General features: G+C 44.0%; 3 protein-coding genes across 3 annotated transcripts in view; 1 reads left to right on the top strand and 2 right to left on the bottom strand.

Moving 5' to 3' along the window:
* The window catches only part of GRID2IP (glutamate receptor, ionotropic, delta 2 (Grid2) interacting protein), a 39,147-nt gene extending 38,856 nt beyond the window's left edge, over positions 1-291 (bottom strand). The window contains 2 exon segments of the mRNA XM_009895077.1: positions 1-9; positions 12-291. The exon segment at positions 1-9 is cut by the window's left edge and continues 146 nt beyond it. Of these exon segments, the coding sequence (XP_009893379.1) occupies positions 1-9; positions 12-291 (289 nt within the window).
* Positions 292-7,154: 6,863 nt separating this feature from the next.
* On the top strand, positions 7,155-14,055 carry ZDHHC4 (zinc finger, DHHC-type containing 4). Its single transcript, XM_009894722.1, has 6 exons — positions 7,155-7,277; positions 9,656-9,729; positions 11,401-11,579; positions 11,680-11,805; positions 12,453-12,697; positions 13,771-14,055. Exons 1-6 carry the CDS (start codon positions 7,155-7,157, stop codon positions 14,053-14,055), a joined length of 1,032 nt encoding a protein of 343 aa, XP_009893024.1.
* A 1,709-nt stretch (positions 14,056-15,764) lies between these two features.
* E4F1 (E4F transcription factor 1) overlaps positions 15,765-24,730 on the bottom strand; it is a 10,812-nt gene continuing 1,846 nt past the window's right edge. The window contains exons 2-14 of the mRNA XM_009895065.1: positions 24,399-24,550; positions 24,165-24,261; positions 23,551-23,756; positions 23,228-23,348; positions 22,796-22,948; positions 22,310-22,476; positions 21,549-21,776; positions 21,120-21,225; positions 20,408-20,625; positions 19,836-20,034; positions 18,423-18,583; positions 17,538-17,600; positions 15,765-16,854 (exon numbers count right to left, since the gene is read on the bottom strand). Of these exons, the coding sequence (XP_009893367.1) occupies positions 16,507-16,854; positions 17,538-17,600; positions 18,423-18,583; positions 19,836-20,034; positions 20,408-20,625; positions 21,120-21,225; positions 21,549-21,776; positions 22,310-22,476; positions 22,796-22,948; positions 23,228-23,348; positions 23,551-23,756; positions 24,165-24,261; positions 24,399-24,550 (2,219 nt within the window). The 3' untranslated portion in view covers positions 15,765-16,506. The remainder of the gene's footprint in view (positions 16,855-17,537; positions 17,601-18,422; positions 18,584-19,835; positions 20,035-20,407; positions 20,626-21,119; positions 21,226-21,548; positions 21,777-22,309; positions 22,477-22,795; positions 22,949-23,227; positions 23,349-23,550; positions 23,757-24,164; positions 24,262-24,398; positions 24,551-24,730) is intronic.

The raw sequence follows: 24,730 nt of genomic DNA, 5'->3' as shown, positions 1-24,730 counted from the left end.
CAGCTCGAAGCCGAAGCATCCCTGGGGACTGGGAGGTATGTTGGCGTGCTGTAGGCGGGAGACTACCCCAATGCTGGGGGGCACGTTGCTGCAGCGCCTGGCCAGCCCGAGCAGTGCCTCGCAGCCCAGGGAGGAGACGGGCTGCCCCTCGATCTCCAACACCTCATCGCCCGGCCGCAGCCCCGCCACCGCTGCGCTGCTGCCCTCCTGCACCCAGAGGATGTAGCATGGACCGGTCCCGCTTATCTTGAACCCAAAGGACTCAGGCCAGCCCTGGTTGGTCGCCGGCATAGCTGCAACTGGAAAAGAAAGGGGAAAAAATAGGAGTTGTGGTGTGTTTTCCATCCTTAACGATAGCTCTGTAGATACCACATGGATCCTGTTGGGCGTGGGGGCTCTAGTTTGTGCTGTGCTCACCCACCGTGGGAAGACATGCCCCAAAAGTGACACTTTTCCTCTATATTTCCATGAAAAATAGCTTTTATTCTTTTATCATCAGGTTGCTGACAGTGCCAGCACCATTAGCAGTGAGGAAGCTGCTTTGGCTAGAAAGGTAAGGGCTACACTTGCCACCTGGGCCGTGGCCTCGCACATCCCTTGTCTTGCCCATTGGTGGCACCTACCTAACCCTCCCCTCCCAGGGAGGTGCATTTAGGCACCTGCTTGTATTTATTTGCCTAGCAAAATTATTCTTTCATTTCCCTGGCTTGTCACGTTAAGGAACAGATCATCCAATGACTTAAGACAGCCTTATTTTATCTAACTCTTCTCAATATTCAGCATTTTAGCACTGTGCAACTGCAAAATTACTGCAAATTCATTAGAATTTGCCAGATCCTCTCAGCCCTCCTGGGAGTATTTCTTTGTGCCCTCCTTGTCCTGTGTGTAGTATTAACCAGATCACAGCATCCTGAAATACAAAGATGAGGATTTTCAAAAGGACTTGTTTGTAGTTGATTTGAAGGGTTAGGACCGGCTCCATGGATGCTCAAGGAGAAATCGGGCACATCAGCCCTAAACATCTGCAGAAGTCATCTTTGCCCAAGGTAAACCAGACCAGCTGATCTCTGCAGCTCCCTCGGATGCCCTTTCGACGCCGCTGATGTGTAAGCGCCCGCATTGTCTGCTGTCATTTGCTAAATTAATTCGCATGTAGATTTTCTCTTCATTTGATCTTAGCTGTCTGTGAAGATGCTCTTTACTCCCATGTTTATTCCATCTGTGCTACTTAACACACATTACCCATTTACAAAAATGAAACGCAGACTGTGTTACCTGGGCAAATTATCTTACAGAGACTACAAGGACACAAAATGGCTCAAAAAAAACATCCTCACAAATGCACCGTGAGTTTTGTGATCTTCAGATCAAAAAGTCTCAAGCGCGGGTACACGGGCACAGATGGTGTGTGTCCCCAAGCGGCTGCTCCCTCCCCCAACCTGGGCAGTCCAGAGGGTCCCAGTTCACTCCAGTCCATGCTCCTGCCAGCACGGCAAAGGCATCCCTTCACACCTCCACCTCACCGCTGTCGGAGCGGCTTGGTTCTGATCTGAATGACCGAAAGACATTTCTTCTGCTCCTTGGAGACCTGGGAAATCTTGGTCAAAATTCAGTAGCACTGAAAACATTCTTTAATACCCTATTATAGGCCAGGGAGATGAAAGGAACTCTTCTCATGTCCATTTTCAGCACAGATAATACGGACCAGCTTCCTCTGAGAGCAGAATCGTGAGGATGGGCAGGGAACATGGCATTACCGCAGAAATCTGTATTAATAACCTGAGCCTGCCCTGCTGTTGCAAACAGCTACTCAAGGCTGTATTACAGAGGGCACTAGAAGTGCCGTCTTCATAAGGAAATATTAAAAAGGACCAAGCAATATGCTGTCACGAACATTCTAAGTGTAATAATCTTGTCCTCCTTTGTACAGCAGCGCTGATTAAAATACTACATAAAAATCAGGGATTATTACTATTGCTATTATATAAAGAGGTAACCAAGCTGTTGCCCATGTTAACGGGTACAGATGTCAAGGACCGGCGGGGAATTGTAGAGGGTGAAGCACAGGGACAAGTCTGGCAACAGCAGGATGAAATCCATCAGCGAGCGAACACCAGGGCACCCCTGGGGCTGCGGAGCACAGGCTTTGAAGGCTCCAGCAAGAGCCCAATAAGCACCGGGTCGGCCCCAGCACCGCCGCTCTGGGCTGAGCTCCACGGCAAAGCTGGGCAGAGCAGCGACCATCGCCTTGCTGCGGGGAGCTGCATCACCCCCTTCCACCTCTACACCCCACAGCTCAAGCACTTACAGAAGTCTGCGGCCATCCAAACGAGCCTGGCGGGCTCTCACGGGGGGCAGGTTTGTCCCGCTATGGGGTCGAAGCTTTCTCGGTTCTCCTCCATCGCCCCTGGAAGCGCGTCCCACCTACCCGCCAGGCTCCTGGGGGCATCTCCCTGGTTCCCGCGTCCTCGCCACAGCCCCCGGGGCACTGGGGGCACAGCTCTTGCCTGTAACGCCGGTCCAGGGATGGGCAAAACGGCTGCTGTGCCGTGGCGCTGGGGCAGAGCTGGGGCAGCCCCTCGGGCAGGGGGTGGCTGCCCCTTCCTAGGTGTCTTACTTGAGCCCTGCACCTTTCCAGCCGCCCTGAGTCAGCGCCAGGCACGCAGAAAGGTCTGTCTTGCCTTTTCCTTTCCTAATTAACTTTATTTATTAAGAGAAGCACGGACAGACTAATTGCCGTGCTGGTCCTGGCTGAGTCTGGTGCTGACCTGAGCCCGTAGATCTGGGGGGGAATTAGGAGCTGGAGGTAAAACAGATTAGCACCCGTGGAGGGAAATCCTTTATCCCCACAGGCAACCACAAAGAGGTGGCGCTTCGCGAAGCAGCAGCAGAGACACAGCGTGCTGTCGCTGCTCCCAAACAGCAGCTGGGTGCGCTGAGACCTCGCTGGCCCCACCAACGGCGATTTGGGTGGGAAACCAGAGATTTTGGGAGTACGCTTCTGCCAAACAATTGCGTGGTTTGCTGCAGAGATTTAGGAACCTGGACCAACTTCTGCAGGGCTCGCCAGGAGAGCTCTCCCCGGCCAGGCTGCTCCGTGTGGGGGAGCGGGGGTCCTCGCAGCGGGGAGCGGCTGAGAGCGTTTTGCAGCAGAGACCCCCACGCTGCAACCGACTGTTCGTTAAGCTGCTATTTCTGATTTTCTCCTCTGCTTTCTCAGCACTTAGAGATCCCAGGGCTTAGCACGCTAAGAGGTTTTAGGGTATTACATGTCCTGCTGTGGCACCAGCAGGAGGGCCTGTCTGCATCCCATCACGGACCACAGAGCAATCCGGTCTTCCCTTGGTACCGGCGCGGGCTGAGCTGTCGGCAGCGTTGGGCTGGGTGGGAAACAACCTCCCCAGAAAACCTGGGAGACATAACATGGGATCGGGTAAAGCCTTACGAAGGAGAGCTGCAGGAACCAGCTCTGCCCAACCTTCACTGCACGATGTAGTGAAAGTTCTTCCTCTTGCTCGTGCCCTTCATGTTCATACATGTCACCGATGCAAGGGGCTTGAGACCCCCCCTCCTCCTCCTGTCCTCTCCAGCTCTGGTGTGGGTGATGCTCTGCTAGAGATGGGACATGGCTCCTTTCTCATAGGTTCTGCACAAACACAAATCTCCTCCTCAGCAGCTGAGGTCTGTGGGTGCACGTCGCGGGGAGCGTGCACTGCCCTCCCGTGTCGACACAGAAATGCACACGCCTTCCTAGAAAACACCAGGGGATCTTCTTCGCTATTCCCTGCCCGAACAGGCAGACAAAAAAACTGCAAGGGGTATTTTTTTGTTTGTTTGTTTGTTTGAGCAAGTGAAATAATTGCTTCTTTTCCCTCCATTTTTAAGTGACTTGAGTACTTTAAAACACTGACAGTGAATTTTAATCCCTGCAACAAATTAGTTACGGGATTCCAAGCTAATGAAAAGATTGTTTCCTTGAAGATCTTCTGCCAGATTTTGATCAGACAAGACTTTTCACTCATTTGCACAGTACTTGGATTGAATCAGCTCCATTTCTCTTAGACTCAACCTCCTATTAAACTATTTGCTGGCTGGTTTGTCCTTGAGTGCAGCCTGTGAGGTCACTGAGGGTGGATGGAGCTCCGTGCCGGTGCTGCTGCTGGGTCCTGCTCCGCGGCACTGGCTGCAGCTCCGGGCGGGCGCCCCCGCAGCTCCACGCTGCGTGCAGGGCACAAACCCTGCCTGTCTGCCCCCAGATAAATAAACCACCTCACGCCCACGCTGCTGCCAGCGCCCGGTCCCAGGGCCCCTTCGTTACGGTTTGAGAAACCCACAACAATTTATCACCATTTAGACAATTATTCTATCACCCAATGACCCCTCTCCACCCGGGAAGGGGAATTGGGGAAAAACAAACCAACGAAAGGGTTGAAAGATAAACAGATTTAATAGAATAAGACTAGATAACTAACATTAATAACACTAAATAACCAATATTGATCATGATGCCAATCTAAAATATAGAAGGATTATACTCAGCCCATTCTATCAGTAGAAGCTGTGCACTCCCAGGAGGAGACAGGAAATGTCGGACACTGGGAGCTCTACGACTTCAGGAAGAAGGGAAGCACTCAGGGGTCCACCACTGGGGCAAGAAGTTCTCAGGATCACAGCCGTCAAGGGAGAGAAAACTTCACAGCAAACTTTCTAATTTATACTGAATGTGACGTTCATGGTGTGAAATAATCCTGTTGGGCAGCTTGGGTCAAGTGCCCAGGTCCTGCTTGCTCCTTCTCATCCCTGCACCTGGCTAACTCAAAATCACTGAGATCTTGAAACCCACATACCATAGCTGGTTATAAAGAAAATATTTTCACAAATTCAGTCACTAGAGTCTTCTAAAAGTGCAGTTTTCCTAAGCATTAGAAGATGATAAATTAGTCCTGTTTCGCTCAAATCAGGACACCCTTCTGTGCTGCCAAACTTGCCAGGTTACATCCAATGTCCCAAACAAACCTACAGCTGTACCTGGAGCAGTCCACAAATTTTGCTGTTATCAGTAGGAAGGGAAAAAATGGCATTTTCACAACATCCTCTATGAGGAGCAAAGTGCCTCGGGCTGCACTCTAGGATAGCTGTGCCCTGGCAATATTTTGGCTGCATTTCTCTCTCTCAGGTTCTGGTTTGGTGCGTTGCGGGCCGAGAACTTACCAGGAGAAAAAAGATCCTCTTCCTGAAACCCAACCTCATCTCCTGCCGCCGTGCCTCCTGACCAAGCCAATTAATTTCCTCTCTGTGTCAAAGCAACCCAAACACCCCTCGAAGGGCTTACCTGTCGTGCCCGAGATCCAGCCAGCAGCAGACTGGGACCCAGAGCTGGCAAAATCATCACCGCAGCTTTGAAGCTTTTGGATCAATTACCCGGCAGCAGCAACCAGCTGAGTTTCTATGGCAAATTCTACCCAGGCACCGTAACCCAATCGGCCGCTCATTAGCGGTGCTCTGGAGAGCACGGACTGTGCCGGCTGCGGGGACGGTTTCAGTTGACAGCCACCGCGTAAGGAACCAGCGCAGGACCTTTGTCTCCCGCAGCTTTAGCCCACCTCAGCCCGGTCCTAGATGAGATCCCTGCAGGAACTCGAGCAAACTCACCCTGACTTCCTACAGCACGTGGGACACGATGGTGTGAGAGGAGGCGCCCTATTAAAAGGGAAGATAACGCTCAGAGCTGTGGTAGATGACAAAAGGATTTTTGCTTTAGAGGAGATTTCACTGAAGGCAACAAATCTTAAGTTTTTGCGGGTTCCTATGAAATGACACGGGACGCACCAGGCCAGCTGGCAGTGCCACACAGAACCTCTGCAAATAGAAGACAAAGCGCATCAACTGCACTCAACTCAGAGGGTAATGAGCTCACCGGGACTGTAAGAACTCTACACACATCTCCGGGATTTTATAAAAACTATTTCACTTTTATTTCTACTGCTTTAACCTTCATGTTCTGCTGCGGAGGGAGGGAGGAAGGCGGCCAGAACGAACGGCTCTCCCCAACAGCCTCAGCGCCTTCAGGCGGCACCGGCCGATTTCTGGCTCGGTTCGGAGCCGCCTCCCGGTGTGTGGCCCAACGGCGGCCCCGTCCCGACACCGCCGACCAGGGCTACCACTGCTTTCTAAAAAGATTACATGGACCAAAAGAAACCACTTTGTTTTGCCCTCTGGCTTTCTATGTGAAACAAGTGTCATGGTGAAATGCTGACAAAATCCTCTCATGTTTTCCAGCTTTGAAAAATTGCAGCACAATGCTAATGTTGGAAGCACACAAGCAAAATATATAGAGAGGGGTTTTTTATTTGTTTTGTTGTGGGTTTTTTTTTAAATATGCTACAGTACAATACTTACCAAAATCTGGGCAGACAACAGAATTGTTCCCTTCTGTGATGAAATAAGAATGGGGGAAAGGAGAAATCCAATAGACTTTTTTTCATATTTACCCTATATATGAACCCATAAATAACAGGTTTCAGCTATGCAGGACAACAAAGGTTGATATTAATCCTTGTGCAGCATGAGACACTAACATCCAGGAGATGTTGTGAAAGTTTAGGCGTTTTCCACACTTTATATATGTCCTACACGCTGAATTACACCAACAGTTTGGGCCCCCTCACTACAAGAAAGACACAAGAGGCCAAGGGGAGACCTTACTGCTCTCTACAACTACCTGAAAGGAGGGTGTAGTGGGGGGGGGTCGGTCTCTTCTCCCAGGTAACAGGCGATAGGAGAAGAGGAAACGGCCTCAAGTTGCACCAGGGGAGGTTTAGGATGGATATTAGGGAAAATTTCTTCACCGAAAGGGTTATCAAACATGGGAACAGGCTGCCCAGGGAAGCGGTTGAATCACCATCCCTGGAGGTGTTGTAAAGACGGGTAGACGTGGTGCTGAGGGACGTGGTTTAGTGTTGGTTTTGGCAGTGTTAGGTTAATGGTTGGACTCGATGATCTGAAAAGTCCCTTCCAACCTAGACGATTCTAGGATTCCTGTGTTTTGACGGTGCACTAAAGGGCATGAAGTATGGCTAGGCCCAGGCACTGCTGCAGAGAGCTGGCACCAAGGGGCACTAATAAGCTGCTTCTGTTGCATTGCAGGGCTCGGGATGGACTTTCTGACACTCTTCTTGATTTATTTGTGTTTTGTTCTCACTACTTTTGCTCTACTCTGCATCTGCTCAGGAAGGAAGGAGAGTTTCCTCGTGAGAAGTGTGAACGGTGCAAGCCAGGTAAAGAGCTGAGCATTCAGAGTGATGATCAGCCCCTGTTCTGGTGGTCTGCCCTAGTTCATTGTGCTAAAATTAGTGTAACTGCTGATTTTCTCCTTCATAAAAAATGCTAGTATACATGGTTAGGGTCATGATATGGTATATTTCATCCTATTTTGACAATTGCTCTCGAGTAAGTGCTAATTGGGATTGAAAATAGAACTACTCTTCATTTCAGCTGATGAAATCCTGCCCAAGCAGGTAGTAAAAAACCATTTGCATCTTACAGCTCCTGTTCCTGCATGTGCCAGTCTGGCCAGCTGCAGTCACCACAGTAGTAGTAAGTAAGGATGGAGCTAAATGCTAAAAGTACATTGATAAGCGGCACTGCAGCATGTCAGTTTTGAGAAATTAAATAATAATGAGGCCCCAAGTATTTGCTATTTTATGGTATTTGCTGCTGTCATTAAGAGGAAGAAGGTGGGGGGAGGTTTGAGGATTAAAATAGGGAGAGAAATGTAACTGGTAGCAAATATTTTAGGGAAATGTCTTTAATGTGAGTCTATATTAATGCTGCAGGCTGTTGCTTCCTAAGAAAGAGGGAGGAATTAAGAGCTTTAAAAGAGGATTAAGAATTGGTATTTTATTGTAAAAACAGAGAATGAATTGGAAAGGCAGTAGTTTATTTTTCTGTCTATTTGGCTGTGTCTGAATGAAGAAGAAATAAAGGTGGAAAGGATAAGAGAATTATTTAAATTGTAAATAATATTTAATGCTGTTTACACAAGTCTAAACAGACTTTGATTTTTATTACTGGTATTATACTTCCTTTTTTATTTTGCTTTATAGACACACAAATCACTGTGCAGAGAAATTTAGTATTTTCCCACATTCCTTAACAGCTGCTTCTGTGAAACATGTGTAACAATCAGCAATTAAAATACATCTGTGATATAAAGTCACTGTCTAGAGAAATGTAATCGATACTTGTATGCATGCAATAAATATAGGTAATCCTAAATAGTTTCTCTAGACACTGTATTTTAAATTCATTTCTGACTGTAATTAATGAAGCATATAAGCCTGGAGGCTTGAAATTGTTTGACTGTAGTCCTTTAAGATCTTTTAAAGTATTCATTGTGAGCAGCATGAGATAATTAACTTGCACAGGGCACAGCTGTTTCTAGCTGTGTGGCGAGTCAGCTTCCACCCCCAGTCAGTTTTCCTTGCTGCCAGCGGGTCCGTTTTGTGTGGTTGTATTCACTGTACAGGTCTTCTCAATCTCTCCTACTTTCATCATCAGTTCAAGCACAAGTTGTATTTATAAGAGCCTTTTGCTTTGGTGTAAGGAATGGCTGAAATATAGGGGATTGCTGTAGTGTATGTAGGGGAATAAAGGATGTTGAATGTAATGTTAGACTGTACTAACACACATACAGGTAATTTAAATTTGAATTTTGCAGTTGCATGCAGGTTGCTTTTCTGTCTAGTTGTCTATTGTGTTTCCTATTGCAGTACACAGTCTCTCTTAAAAAAGACTTGTCACTTGAACTGCTGATATGAGGCATACCAGTTAAAAGAAAAATATTTAACATCTTCTCGACTCTACATATGCTTTTTGCCTTCTGGTCTTTCACATCTGAGACAAGAAGCTCTCACTGCATATTTTCTTTCCATGTCAGCTAGAAATAGGCTCAGTTGCTCTAATTCCTCCACCACTGATGGAGCAGCGTGTTGCTATAGAGATCTGTCATCTTCTGAACAGCAGAGTCAAACAATTCCGCAGTCACAGACTATTGCTGAGGACTTATCTGAATGAAGACAGGCAGTTTTCTTCTTCATTGTATCTAGGTGCTTTTGAAACGGCAATTAGATAGACATGGAGTTATCAGACTGGATCATAGCTGTAGTTGAAGAAACTGGGGTGGGGGGGTTGGTTTGTTGTTTGGTTGGTTTGTTGTTTGGTTGGTTTGTTTTTTCTTTTTGTGGAGGATAGCAGGCTTTATCCCTTTGCTTATCTTTGCTTGCATCTGTCAGATGTCCTGATGAAGCATATTGTAGTTCGGAAATTGCTCAGTTCTATCCCCTGCTTAACCAGTTACCCAGTCTATAACCCGATATAAGCTTCTTATAACTTTCACACATTAACCCAGATACATTTGTTTGTGCCTACTGGGCTCCCGAGAATATGGGACCTCGCTCCCATTTTGAAAACTGCTGCAACGTGCCTGCCTTTATTCTGAAGAGCTCAAATGCCCCTGAAAATGAGCTTCCTCCCCAGTGATATAGCTACAATGATATATAACTGAAGGATTAGGTGACTCCTGTTTTTGTTTGAACGTTCCACAAGGCAGAAGCGATGTGCAATTCAGATAACACAATGTTTTCATTTGCTTCAGGTATTGTCATTTGTAATCCCCACACAGCTCCAGGGAGTGACACAGAGGGCACTTCACAGGCTCTTCCACACAAGGTATTACACTTTTGGTTTATGCTTTTGAGATTATTTTTTACTAGTATGTATGGCCACTATTGGCGACCTCCTGCCACAATCAGACCTTTCAGTATTATCCCAGATACTCTCTCTTTGTTAGGGGTTCTTGTTGAGGATTACAGATTCCCTTTAAGGTTTGCCACACTGCTGTCTTTCTGTTCCTTGCTTATTGTTGAGAAGATGGTACCCTGAAATATTTGAACATATTGACAAATAAAGATAATATGGCTCAGTAGCTTCCAGTGTAACAGATGTTGGTCACACTGGTGGAGACTGCATCCATGAGAGAATTACAACAGACTCTCTGGCAGCTGCTGAATGAGTTTAGGCAGAGCTAGCAATGCCCATCCTCTCCCTCAAATCCCATTAGTCTTAGTCCAGCAGCTTGGATGTCCAGGTGGCTCAAGGGGAAGCTGCACAGCTGCCAATGTGCAGCCTGCTGTATGAAGGTGAATTTTGTAGTTTCCTGTAAACTTTGGTGCTTTAGGATTTGCTTCAGGAACGATTTAAATACCTTTCCCCTGGGGGAAGCAACTCCAATATGACAGACGTGTCAAGGGCGTAACATCTACAGCTGTTGAATGCGTGCTGCAGTTGTTTCGTTGCCTGCTGTGCAGATTCTCTCCTGTTAAGTTAACACAGCCCAAGAGAGAGTGGTTACACTGTCAATTATGCAGTCAGCAACAGAGCAATTATCTGATGAGCTGGGGTAGCTGTCATTGCTAGATTATGCTGTGCGCTGGAGGTACTTTGATCCTCCACGCACACCCTTTGACTGCGTCACCTCATTCAGGCAAGAGGTTTTTCAGTTCATGCAGAAGTCCAGTGAGGCACAGCACTCAAGGGTATCTTCCTGCAGCTGAGAGGAGACTCTGCAGGATCCTGCTGGATTGCACACAGAAATGGTGTAGGAGACAGCGGTAGAGGAGAACTTGTCTGCAAATGACTTCCCGCTATAGTAAAATAAACATTAGTTAATTAAAACTCAAAAGTCCAGCAAACTGATGTCTGATGCAGAGAACTGTAATAAGTGAACATTGCTCTCCTAATGCATGGCTTTTCTGAGCATCTGTTTGCCAGGCTGCTGAAAGTTGTTGCTCAGTATGATGCATCCCAAACAAACCTGCATGCCAAACGGTTGTGCAACTTGCCTCAAAGAAGCTGTAGATCTGCTGAGAGGTTGAAACTAGTGTTCACCATTGCTAACCTCCTGCCACGCTTATTTCATAACAGCTGCTTATATTATTACAGTCTTTTTAAGATTACCTTTTATAGGTGTTTTCTTTGCTGTCAGAGCAGCACACAGCAAATGTCTGCTAGCAGAATGTTTTGTGGCCTATTGCTGTGGCATATTTTGTCAGCACCAATGGTGCTTTGTACTTGACTCTACTGTTGGAAAAAAAAATCCCAAGGACATGACAATAATGGAAGTGAATTTAGCTGGCTTATTTAAAGGAGTGTATATGGAAAGAAGAGAAGGAGAAGCCACTGGATGGAGAAAACACTATTAATATGCAATCCGCGCTGGCCTGAAAACCTAAAAGAGGTGTCTCCTTGCATTTGGAAAGTCTTTGCTGATCACCTCTGAGTGTACTTGACCTGTTAATGGGGATGCTGAGTATTAAATAGACTGCCCCCTTTCTGTTACAGAAGCTGTTTGTTTGTTGTCCTGCACATAGCCTTGCAGGCTGCAGTGTATGGGGAATACACATGGGAAGTGTTTGTTTACTGCTGGGAGCTGCAGTTCCACATCCTCCTCCTGCTGCTGCCTTACCTGCTGCTGGCTGGGAACATGGGCTGCTTCATTCTCTGCTCCCGGGCCAATCCTGGTAAGCTCGTGCTGATTGTGAGCTGCAGCCGTTTGAAAACGGAACCTAAAAAATGTTACAAACACCATTACTTCTAAAATTTTTCTTGTTTCTTTCACAGGTATAATAACAAAATCAAATCATGCATCATTGGTTAAGATTTATGCATATGATGGTGTATTATTTCAGAAAGGCATCGTCTGTCCTACATGCAACATGGAGAAGCCAGCCAGATCAAAACATTGCAGTAAGAATCTTAACTTCCTTGATAAGCATAACAGTAATACTTTCCCAAATTAATTCTCCATCAAAAACTGCAGTTCACACTACCTTTGTTCTGTTACCCAGCTTGATGTACACAGGATTGTGTTTGTTTTACTGGGGTCCCAGATCACAGCAGCCCTTTGCCCATCCATAGAACTGTTCTGCTGCTGTTTCTTCTCGCAGAAATTACTAGTGCCAAGAGTGTCATTTTGGGTCAGGAACAGGCAAGCTTTTGAGCATCTAGAAGTTAAATGAAAAATTTATCACCTTTCAAGACCTGAGTTCAGGATTTTGTATTTCTCTTGCAGAATTTGCTGTTATCATCTAACATAAAGCAGGAATCTACAATCTTTACCTTTCATATGCTTTGCTAGGCAGTACTGTCAGAGAAACAAAAGTCTTTGAGCTGCAGTCTTGGTGAAAGAGAAAGGAAATGAGATACACATCTTTGGTTTTAGTATTGGGGGGTTTTAGGTTATGCAATTGAAATTAATGTATTTGCTTTAAAAGCTATCATCAGCTAAATCATGACTGTAATTCTCATATTTTTTTTCTGATCCTAAACTGTGTAGAAATCAAATTGATTACTTAAAAAAACAAATAACTGTCTCATCACTTGCTTCTCATCAGGTTTTTGCAATATGTGTGTACAGCGTTTTGATCACCACTGTGTGTGGGTCAACAACTGCATTGGTGCCTTCAATGCAAAGCATTTCTTCCTTTACCTTTTCACACTGACCGCCATGGCTGCAACCATTGCAATCATCACAGCAGCGTTTCTCATCCAAGTGGTGCTGCTGTCAAATATGATGCATGGAAGTTACATTGATGACCAAGGACAAGAACGTGCTGTTGAGATTCTCTTCCTCGTTCAGGTAAGTTTATGCTGTCTGGGTTATTAGTCTATAAAAAGCTTTATCTCGATCTTTGCTTTCAGGAATCTTTTAAGTCCACCTGTTTTCACAGGCAGAATGTGGACAGACTGCAGTTTTTTTACGAACTTACAGGCTTAATTAAGTTTAGAAAACTGCCATTGCAGAATACTTTAAAAATGTGGGATTTTTCTCATAGCACTTCATTCACCTCTCCCATTCTTCGTATTTCTGTCTCCAGACTGCTTTCACTCAGCAGATCTGATTCATAAAGAATGACTTTATGTTCCAATGACCATCTAGTAGTAATGTTTAGGAAACAGTTAACAATCCTTGAGATACTTTCATGGAGATGTTAAAGCAGGACCCTACTAATCTAGAATTTAGATACTTTAATATTTTTTCTCACATACAAGCAAAGAGTGACTTTGAGTCTCTCCAGCACTTGAGTCATTTGCATTTTAATCCCCTCAACCCTTTCTGTAGTATGGCAGTGAGGTGATGATAAGTAGCAAATGCTTTATCTTTTCCTCATCCTAGACAACAAATGTTTCAGCCTTGGACCCGTATAAAGGGATCTTGTTCAGGGAACGTTTGCTTGTGTTTCAGCAGTACCACTACCGCTCCTCAGTGTTGGAATTTAACTCAGAAAAAAGCTGCTTAAACTGTACCATGTCAGCAAACCTGATGTTGGACCAGGTTGTAGCCTCTTCGTTTGGCAGTTTGTTTTCAGGTGATCTGCATTGATGATTTTCTTAATTAAAAACAAACAAGCAGAACTCCAATATGAAATACAAACGTTCAGAGATAGATGGGCGTAGAAAATACACATGCCTATCAGCAAGGCTTGTGAGGAAATACATTTCTGGAAATCTCTACGCTGTACTCAAAGATTCACTCAGGAATGGCCATCGTGGAGCCAGACAGGGGACAGGGCTGTGACCTTATCTCTGGGGCTGCACGGTTGCGTGTGCGTATGGATGTGTATTTCAGATGGTGTGCTGCAGGGGTCACACACTTCCATGTGATTTAATGCTCCAACTTTTCAACTCAGTTATTATTTTCTTTCTTTGCAGCACCTTTTCTTGACTTTTCCTAGGATTGTCTTCATGCTTGGTTTTGTTATTCTTCTCACACTCGTACTGGGCGCGTACTGCTGCTTCAATCTATACTTGGCCTTAACCAACCAAACTTCCAATGAATGGTATAAATCCAGAAGATATGGGTCTTCCCACCATCTAACATCGCAGCCTCATGACAGACGAGATGTCTACAAAAACATTTATTCTAAAGGAGTCTGGAAGAATTTAAAGGAAATCTTTAAGCCTCCTACAGTGTTGGAAAGAAAGAAGAAAACATGAAGATACTGCTTTCTATATATGCTTTTTAAACTTTTTGTAAGACTTCATTTCAGCGCTGTGCTTTGATGCCCCAAACAACTTTTGTAAAAAGATTAGTTATTTCAACTAAATAATTGGAAACTGTGTTTTTATAAAGCCAACCAGTCTTCAAAAAACTAAAGTTCTTCCAAGTTTATTTGTAACACTACTCGTACCAGTTGTGACAGTGGCCTGTTAGTCTTTTCAGACACAACCGCAGTATTGTAGCAAGCTGTACTAGAGATGGGTTCAGCTAAGGAACACACACACAAGAAACTTTTTGGGGATGATTACTGCTTGTGTGCTGCATGATAGCACTGTATAATAGGTAAACTGAGTTCCTTTGGTACATCTTAAGTAGGTCTTCCTGCAGGAGACTTTACAGAAGTAGAGCAGTGTCACACATGTGGAAGCAGTAAACATCTGAATACACGTATTTGTCAACTATTCACTTTTTTTTTCCTCTGCAGGAAAATAGTAACTTTCCAGCTGGCTGTATTCAGTGGTGAGTTACTATTTGCAGCAGTATTCTGATTAACAATGTCTCAGTAGAGCACTACTGAAGATACTTCACTGGGTGACATCTCTGAGGTTAAGCTTAGTCCTCTTCTTTCCTTGATAGAGTGAGCAGTAGTGAATTTGCTGGTATGGAGACGCAAGTTTGGTCCATCTTACTGAAGTGAATTTTGTCTTTGTGTATGCATTTGCAAGGGAAGAGCTAACAAAGAGCTGCTGTGAACTTTGAGGAAGCTTCCATCTTTCTGTGAGTACCTTTTTTTCACAAATTACTAATCTGTTACTGTTAGAAGGATGTAGAATAGGTTGAATGTATACAGCTGAAAAAAAAACATGATTACATGATTACTGGCAGAATCTCAGCCTTCAGAAACCATGTTCTGCTGCAAATTTGTACTAGTATGGAGCACCTTAATTTCAGAAAGGAAAGTACTAGAAGTGCTACTCCTTCTTACCTGATAAGTCTCTTTTTGCTACCTAGTTTCAGCTCTTTCAAAATAAGATGCCATTTCAGCCTTAGAGTCATGAAAATGGTGAACTTCGGGACAAAATTTCAGCATCTTGAAACAGGTATCAGAAATTTGATATTGAGCTCTGGCCACTGAGGTCCTAGCAGATTACATACTTAATCCTCTGGCATTTCTGATCTTTATTCCATTGTTTGATATATCTGTTCACAGTGAGAGGCTCAACCATGTCTTAGGTATTTCTTTGTATTTTGGGCATTTTGCAGCAGGGAAAGTTAGAGTTACTGGGGCTGTTTCTAGGGCTGCTCACCTGCAGTCACTGAACAAGCCACTTCAAAAGCACAGCTGTGACATGGTCTTCCACTTCTGTACAGGGATTCTGTAGGTGAACACTGAAAGGCACTTTGCATCAGTGTCCCTCAAGAAAACCCTCTACCTTAATGATGGAAGACAAAAGTAAACTTACAGCTATGCAAGCAACCTGAAATCCCTCTAACTAGGGATCACTTGAAAGACTCCAAAGCATACAGGTACTGACTGCTTTTAGAGGTTTCTACTCATTTTGGGAAAAAGAGTGTGTTTGACTTACCCAACAATGAGGGTTTCTTAAGCACGATGTTACGTGGCCCTGTTCTCTTTCCAGAAATTCTTCTGTTTTAGTGATAACAGAGCAGAAATTAGAAAAATATAGTAAGAACTTTAAATAACTTTATTTTTAAAAATGTATTTATTTACATGCCAAATCTGTACAATATGCAATTAAAAATACATATATGGTTTAAAAAAAAAATCATATACAATATGGCTTTACACACCAACAGACTAGCTCTCAGAGTAGCCTGTCTGGCATTGCAAGGGTACAATGATGCGTTCTTTCATAAACCAGTACATAAGGCTACTTGTCCAGGATATAAAATAAAAGAAAAATACTGCAGTACCATGCCTTAGGAGGACTAAAGTAGTGAGGTTAAAGGCATGAAAAGTTTGTGAGTGGTGGTGAATGCACACCAGAACTCCTTAGGTTTGGTTTTCTTGATTGGTTTTAAATGCATATGATTAAGTAGTCTCCTATGAGACCCTACATATTTTCTTCACTTTCTGAATCTTTTTAAACACCAGAACACTACTGTCCTGTGGTCAGAGGTAAATACTTTGCAAGAGATCGTCCTTTATTTGAGGCAGCTGTACAAAATACTGAGACTGTCAAATATGGCATGTCTGTCACTTCCACAGTGTAACCATGCAGAGGTTTGTAACTACTGTTATTTCCATTTTAAACAGAAAAAATCTCGGGGCAGTACCATTCTGTTCAACCACTTACCTATAAAAGCATTCTCTCCCTTGCTCTCTGAACAATTATAATGGCAAACTTAGAACTGATCAAATTCCCCAAACTGGAGAAAAATAGTAAGCTTTACATTGATATCTGTCACTAGCTGCATGCTGTTCATTATACAATCACAGTCTGGACTTCCACCTCCCCCTCCTGGGAGGCAATCACAAACTCTCCTGCATGTTCCATTATTTCAATGTCCTCAGATGCCACCATCGTCACCGTTGCTTCTTCAGTCTCGATGCTACCCTCCGTAGTCAGCACTGCTCCTTCTCCGATGGCGGAAGCCAGCGTCATAGCGACCTGCTCCGTGAGGCTTTCGGGCGTCGCGATGGTGATAGTGTCCGCAGCATCTGTAGTTACTTCAGAGTTTTCTGCCACGGTGACGTTCTGTACAATGATCTGGTGACCAGAGTTTGCTTGATTTACTATTTGTTGCACAACCTTCATAATGTGGCTGTCGACCTACATGAAGAGAAATGAGGCCGCGTTATTTCTCCGTGTATTGTATGCTGTTAGAACTACAGTTAGTTATCATCACTATATACAGAGCCTGAAGACCAACAGGACAATACAACAAGCAGTATTTAATTCCAATTTTCTCCAGCCTTTCCCTGAAGTTCTCATCACCCCAAGGAAAGCAGACTCCTAGAACATGTCACACTTCGTGTCACTGAAGATGTTTCACTAGCAGGGTACTTCCTACAGAAAGTCAAACTACTGTGTATAGAAAAACCTTAACAATAAATGCCCAGACGTTTAAACTGAGTGAATGCAATTCAAGAGCCTAGCCAGCCTCTGACTTTGCAGCAACCGTTATTTCTAGCGTTCAGGAATGTCTCAAGAGGATCATTTCCCCAAGGCTGAAGTGGTGGTGTACAATTCTCCACAGCCGGCAGCTGTGCTCTCGTGTACAAAGCCATGCACGTCTCCAGCTGCCATCACTGAGACGATCTGGGGTTAACAGAGCTCAGCCAAACCCAGTGTGACCAGTATTATGTTTTTATACAGAAAGGTCTGCAAACCTACAGAGGTAGGTAAATTAATTATTTGGAGTTGGGTTTATTTAGCATGACTTTCAGACACTAAAAGTGATTCACTTCATCTACAGCAAGTCCCCAAAGTAATAGTTTATGCGGCTGCTTTACCTCATGTCTTGTTCCCTCTATTATCTCAGTAGCTTCGCTGGTCTCCATGTCTTCAGTAGCAGTCTTGAAAGACAAAATATAATTCCCTTTTTAGATTATTACAAAAAAAAATTATCTTTTATTACCAAGATACAAGACACTAAGATCTAGTACAAAAGTCTTTCTGTTCCCCCCATGATGCAGTAGCTACTCTAAAAACAACAACTCCTTGAAATTCCCTCCAAATCCCATTATCAAGAGCTACTTAAAAGTAATGCAACGTGCTAACAAATAACTGAAAGAGAACATCCTCTCTCAGCAGGACTCGGCCAAGTGGCAAATTTTTCTCCTATTGGAGAAGAACTATGGCAGCACTAAAAGGACTCAATAAATGAACTGTGTTATTCTGCACGGATGAGTACTGGCTCTTTGTCACGAAGGGGGAGAAAGCGAAATGCGTAATTCATTGCTTTTGGCAGCCACAGCCAGTTAAATACAACAGAGATTATTTCAGACAAAATGAGCTAAATAGAAATAGGAGAAAAGAGTAGATAAAAGCTGAGGGAAAGCTGAAGCAAGTTTGTGAGGACATAAAATCTGGTATGGTCAGAAGTTCTCAGTCTCAGCCTTCTGATGAACCACTGTCAGTCTTCCGTACATTCTCATTTTCCTGCCTATGTTACATGCAGGACTTCAGAAGGGTAGTGAAGTAGGCTCCCGGTGCTCTCCTTATGAACACGATTAATCCTGCTTATTCCTAGGGTCATGCAGGCAGGGGTAGCACTGGCTAGATCCTGTTTTAACTTCTCCCCAGAGCCCTGATGAGGAACATGCACAACTGCAGTTTTTACTGACAAAATACCGTGCTAAGTTCAGAATGAGAAGGCTGTTTGCCCCACTTCGTACCTCAATGATGTACTCCTGAGTGTCCGCCACCACTGAAGAAAACTCTACCAAAACAGTGTGAGGATCTTCAGAAATGACTGTTGCAGCTAAGTTGTCAGCTGACTGACTTTCCTCAGACACCATCACTTCTTCCACCTCTTTCAAAGCAAGGAGGCAGCCACCTGAATGGTATTCCAAAAATGCCAGGAAAACATTATTTTTCATAACCATCTCAAATACAGGTACCTGAAATACTACGCAGCACAAACGAGACCCCTTTAACAGGATGCCCCTGACAAGGGACGAGCAGTCAGACAACAGGCTCTCATCCCACCAAGACAGGCCAAATAATGGCCAAGAAGAGGCCTGCGTGCCACCAGGGAACAGAACTGAGCCGTGAGCAGAGTAACTGTCCAGTATAGTTTCAAAAATTAATGTCAATGTAATTTCAAAAAATACACAACTGAATTCATATGCGTAGAACCATACAGGATTTCAAAAGCTGCGTGTGAACAACAGACAGTAAGATTTTTGGTATATTTAAGTTGTGTATCTTCTCTGCTTATGCAGATACTTCAGTATCTACCTAGGAAACTTTTTTTTCCTCCAGTAAACTTGTATTGTCCTTTATAATCTCAGTATGTTATCATCACTACCTGAAGAAGCTGGAAAATCCATGCTTAGGAGCTAAAGAGCAGCAGGTTCAGTGCAACTCATCCGATCAAACAAGATTAGCTGTCAGAACTTACTCTACTTAAGACATTTTCCTCACAGAACATCCATACTTTGTGTTTTTACAGGATTTCCTAAACCCCCCAAATTAGTACAAAGTTAATGCCAGAAAAAAATAATTGGCAAGTTTAACCATAACAATGTAAGTTTTACAGTTTTCTCACCTCTTCCCCAACACAGAAATCAAGCTCTCTCTGGCATTACTTTGCAAAAATGTTAATTTTCTCCCTCTTTGTGAATAGCCTTGGAACAGAACCTCTTCACGGTTCGGGGTAGACTCTTGTACAGTATAGGGTCTGTCTTCCCCACTTAGGGCAGTGGCGACATTGCAGAGACCACTTAAGCCACTGTTTGGAGCAGAATCCACAGCACCCCTCCAGTTAGATTCTTAATGCAAATTGTATTTTGGTTATATTGGTTTTTATTTCGATGATCTAGATTTTATGTTAGAGTTGTTTTCTGGCTCTTTGTTCAGCATCATTTTTGGTCAGAAAGGTCACAATAGAAATACTTGTTAATGTAGATTAAAAAACATAATGCGTCTCCTTGTGATGCAACTGAGATGAAGACAAACAAATGGCCTTGGACAAAGATCATTAGATCCACTCTGAAAAATCATTACCATTCAGCCAAAAATCAGCTTGTCCAAACCAAATCCAAGAACAACACCCCCTACAATGCAGACAAGCTTTGCCACCTCACCTTTGGTTTTTAAGTGCCTGTTGAGAGTGCCGTGCTCTGCGAACCCTCGGCCACACTTGTAACACTTAAAAGGCTTTTCCCCCGTGTGATGGCGGATGTGGCGGACTAGTGAGCCCTTCTCCCGAAAGCCTCGACTGCAGTACTGACAGACGTAAGGCTTATCCTCTAAATGCGTACGGAAATGAACTTGCTGGGCATTCTGTACAAAGAGAGAAGCAAGAGAAGAGCAGCTAAAGGGAATGACAAACTCAAGCAAGCAGTAGTTTAGCTTCCAGGGTAAAAGTCAACATCTTTGAGGACGACTTCTCATGTAAGACACTATAAAGACTTGTCTGTATTATTATTATGTAATTTTTTCCACACATGAAGGAACAGTTTCTTCACAAATGTGAAGGTTTTATTAAGACTGTCCTTTTCCCCACTGAAACAAAAGCTCCTTCTGGAGCTTCTACTCTTACAAAAGGCAGGCAAGCTGGCATTTGTTCTTTCAGGAGCAAAGCCTCCTAACTTCTCCCAAACCCTGGGTCTGGAAAGGCAAATCTCAAGGCAAGCGTGTTGTGAGGGAGGCACACCTTTGTCTTGTACCGCTTGCCACACTTAGGACAGGAATACGGCCGCTCATCGGAATGCACTCTTCGATGCCCCTTCACATGTGCAATGGTCTTGTAGAGCTTGCCACACTCTCCACAGCGGAAACGCCGTTCATTCACGTGCACTTCTTGATGCTTTTTTAGCAGATAGCCCTTTGTGAACTCTTTGCCACACTCCTCACACTTAAAAGGCTTGTAATCTAGAGAGACAGAGAGAGAACGCATGGTTGGTACAGGACAACCAGCAGGAGCAAGTACCTAGCACATGCTCTAACAAAGTCTTACAAAAAATTAACCCAGAGGAGGGAAATTATATATTCAACTATGTGTATGGGCTTTGTCTTATTCGTAAGTGAATTCTGCTCAAATATTGGTGCTTTTCAAGCAGCAGTTCCAGCCTATCAACCTTGCCTTGCTAACCTTTTTATTGGCCTTGTCACAAAATTGTAGTTTCAAGGATGCAGTGCAGGCCCCAAAACACGGATTTATTTTTTTTTTTAATTTCTTTTACCCTCTGTTCTAGAGCTCAACCAAAATCAACTTTTTCATATTTGTGTGTTAAGCATCAATTTATTTTGTGTAGCTCATGGCCATATACAGGCAAGGAATCTAAAAGAAAGCAAGCTGTACTACGCTTAAGATCATAGTAAGACACAGTGCATTTCAGACAGCAGCATAAGCAGTAGAACTTTACCTAAATGACCTTTGATGTGCGTTTCAAGAGAAGTAGCTTCACTGAAGGCTTCATTACAGTGAGGGCAAATGTAACTTTTGTACCCATTTGTTCTTTCTGCATCTGTCTATCAGAAAGAAAATGGTAAAACATAAATATTTGTATACTGCTGTGTACAGTAAGTGTTGCTAACCAAATTCCCAATTAAATGCTCCAGGTTTGACAAGAGATTTATAGTGTTAACAGGAAAGACAGCACGCATGCACACTAACACTATACTTAAAAGCATTCATGAAAAACGTAACTATAAAAATTGGCACAAAGACCCAGGCACAGGGAGATATGCGCTGAGGATGACGTGCAGGGTGGTGAGGCTAACAGTGCTGTCCACAACCAAGTGCAGGCAAGAAAGATTAAAAAAATTAATCTATTTATGGAATACAAACTTACAGACTCCGCTTGTTCTACTTCAACACACTGTTCCCCACACAGCTCCTCTTCTGCTTCCACCACTTCATTTTCTAGTTCTTCTGTAGCAGCTACAGCGGCCTCATCTGGCTTTTGCATTTCCTCCATAGCGACTCTCTCTATCACAATACCCGAATTCCTCATGGCCTGCCTCAGCAGATTCTCACTGTTCACTTCCCCCTCGCACGGCAGCTCCTCAGGATGCGACTGCTGAAGGAATAAACAGTCTGGTAATCGGTACGGCAAATAACACAGTTAGCTCTTTCTTTTACAGCAACGTTGCTACGACAGTCATTCTTTCTAAGGTGTCTAATGCTGCGATACAAGTTTGAAAGACCAACAAGGGAATGATCTTGGACTGCAGAGGAAGATGAGGTGAACTCTGTAGTCTGAAAACAAATAGTCCAAGGGATGATGAGCCTTTGCGCCTACCAGAGTCTTGTAGTAGGGAATGGTCAACAAAAACACCCTCTCACCTTCTATATCATCCAATACATATGGTGAACCCTACGCATCCCCCTGTATGCTATACTCATGCTGCTCGGCAGCAGCAGATGGCCAGAAAAGGTCAGAGCAGAGCTTGCATTCTATGTTCTCAAATGAAAAAGCAGCTAATTAACCATTTACTTCCACAACACAGATTTATTCTCAGCACCTAAAAAAATTTGGTTTTGAGGTGAAATACTTCAAAATACTTCTTTGTATAAAACCCATGAAGGTTATTTAAGAGAAATGACACTCACATCTTGGTCCAAGGATTTCGCATCTACAACAGGAAGTTCCTGCATTTGTACGTGGACTTCATGAAGAACGTTGCCTTTTGCATCTGTCACGAGGTGAATGACAGGTGAGGTCTCGATGGATTCACTCGCTATTGATGAAACGGTATCTGCGTTTGAACTACAGGATCCTTCAAGAAAAGCAGCGCAATGAATCACTTGGTGTACCGCCACCCCTCATCAGTTTGCTGTATGTGTATTGGAATACAAGGCACCTGCTAAAGCCATCTTTGTACCAGATTCTCAAACATTCTTCACAGCCAACACGTGGCTACATGCACTTCAGGTTAATTGTTTAGCTCTATATATTACTTTTTCTTGTATAAAATTTATAAACCGAATACCACAGCATTAAGTTTTTTTCATAACTGAGAAAGAATTTATAGTTCAAGTGGCAGGAGCATGCTCGGTTTTATCAGACGCAAGGCAGATATTGACAGTGTCACTGACCTGTTGGCAAATCATCTTTATTGACTACTATTTCTTTGTTCATGTTGAAGCGAATTTTTTCGGTGCAAGGTGTCAGAGATTTCAGGTGCCGAGTCAAAGCTCCCGATTCCCGGAAGCTTTTCCCACATTTCTTGCATTTGTAAGGTCTTTCATCTAGAAATGACAAGAATCAAAACAACAGTATTAAACTAACCACGGCCAGCATTAGCTCTGTGCAACAGACTGCTAGAAGAAGGCTTTCAAGCTGTCTACAGCGAGCAGTCTGTGCTTATCCCAGAACCTTGCATTCCCTTCCCAGCACCACAAACACTGGGGAGCTCCACAGTCTCAGCAGATGGAGAGCAGCAATAAATTCTACTGGAAGCTACACTGGATAACCACACACAGCACACTCCAGCAACAAGGAAGTCTTATTTTGGAGAGCTGTCCTACCAGTGTGACGTCGATGGTGTCGAATCAGAGACCCTTTTGTCCTGAAGGAAGTTCCACAGAGTTTACATTCATAGTCCTTTCTACTGCTGTGAGTGATCATGTGAGCTTTGAGGATGCTTGCCTATGGGAAGAACTTTACTTTAAAAGATGTTCCAAATGATTAAGGATTTTACATTTCAACTGTAAACTACGACAATTAGAACTTTTCTTTTGAAAATGCAGCATGCAGCAGAAAAGCACATTGTTATCAAGTCTTGAGATATCTTAGTTAACAGCTAGCCTAAAGAACTCACTAGCCCAAACAAAGCAGAAGTGATACTCACTGTTTTAAATGTCTTCTGGCATAATTCACATACATATCGCCCTTCTTTGTTAACCAGCAGCTTAACCTTTATCAGTTCTGTGGAAATATCCTGCTCCTGATCGTCAGGGTTGCCTTGCTCTTCAGTGACTTCCCCATCAACGTGACCATTTGGGTTTTCAAAAACGTGGTCTCCTGTAACAATGACTTCTTTGATGTGCCCACTACCTGGGAAAAGGATACAAAGACAGTTATGTTCTTTACAGAAGAGAGCTTTACACAACTAGGGCAACTTACTGTTTCAGCATGTAATGCAGTAGGACGGACAAAGAGTTACTTTAAACATGGAACGTGGGTCTTTGCAAAGTTCTCATTATTGCAGCATAAATATTAAACCAGACATTTCCGGAATAGAGTTTTAAATCTAATTTGTATTAATGCAGAGAGAATTGCAAAGCTGGCCTAAGGATGTCCCTCTCACACCTTTGGGGTAACGCTCAGTCCCAAGTCCCAGTGCTCAGTAACACCGAGGTGTCACATACCCAACTGCAACACAAATCAAACAGAAAAGGACACAGGACGAGTAGACTATTCCTAACCCAGCAGGGGTATAAAGGCAAGCGTCTCGAAGCTCACCTACTATAGCTGATGCGTTGCCGATTTCCTCTGCTATTGAAGATGCTTCCACAACTATATGAGCAACAGTTATCGACTCCTCGACAGAAGGAACGACCTGCTGTAACATAACATTTTAGCAGAAAGGTTTTATTACCTTGAAAAACAATGTATTCTGTTCTCTCCCCTCCAACCCAACAGACCGTTGCATCCTAATTATTTTGAGCCACAGCTTGAGGAGAAGCCTGCTGTCACCTTTTGTACTTCTTGGTTGAGGAGACCGGCTGATGCAGCAACAAGAGCTTCTGGAGCTCGCTGGCAGACCTTTTGTAACTTGTGCTGCACAAATTCTTCCAAGGAGGCGAACTCCGACTGGCAGCGGCCGCACTTATGCACGTCATCTTCATCTAGGATTTAAAATTCAGTCATCGTTTTAGGAAAACACGGCACCTAATAACGAGCAGTGCTTACACCGAAAACTTTTGTTCTGCTCGTCCCGGTGAACTCCTATGCCAGAAGAGAATGGACCCGGGACGCCGAAGGGTATTTCTGGGGCGGAGCGGGGCGATCCCCCCGGCCGGGCCCCG

Source organism: Charadrius vociferus, unplaced genomic scaffold (genome assembly GCF_000708025.1).
Source record: "Charadrius vociferus isolate BGI_N301 unplaced genomic scaffold, ASM70802v2 scaffold600, whole genome shotgun sequence".
Classification (NCBI taxonomy): domain Eukaryota; kingdom Metazoa; phylum Chordata; class Aves; order Charadriiformes; family Charadriidae; genus Charadrius; species Charadrius vociferus.
The sequence above is the reverse complement of the archived record's forward strand: the minus strand, read 5'-3'. Positions and strand labels throughout refer to the sequence as shown.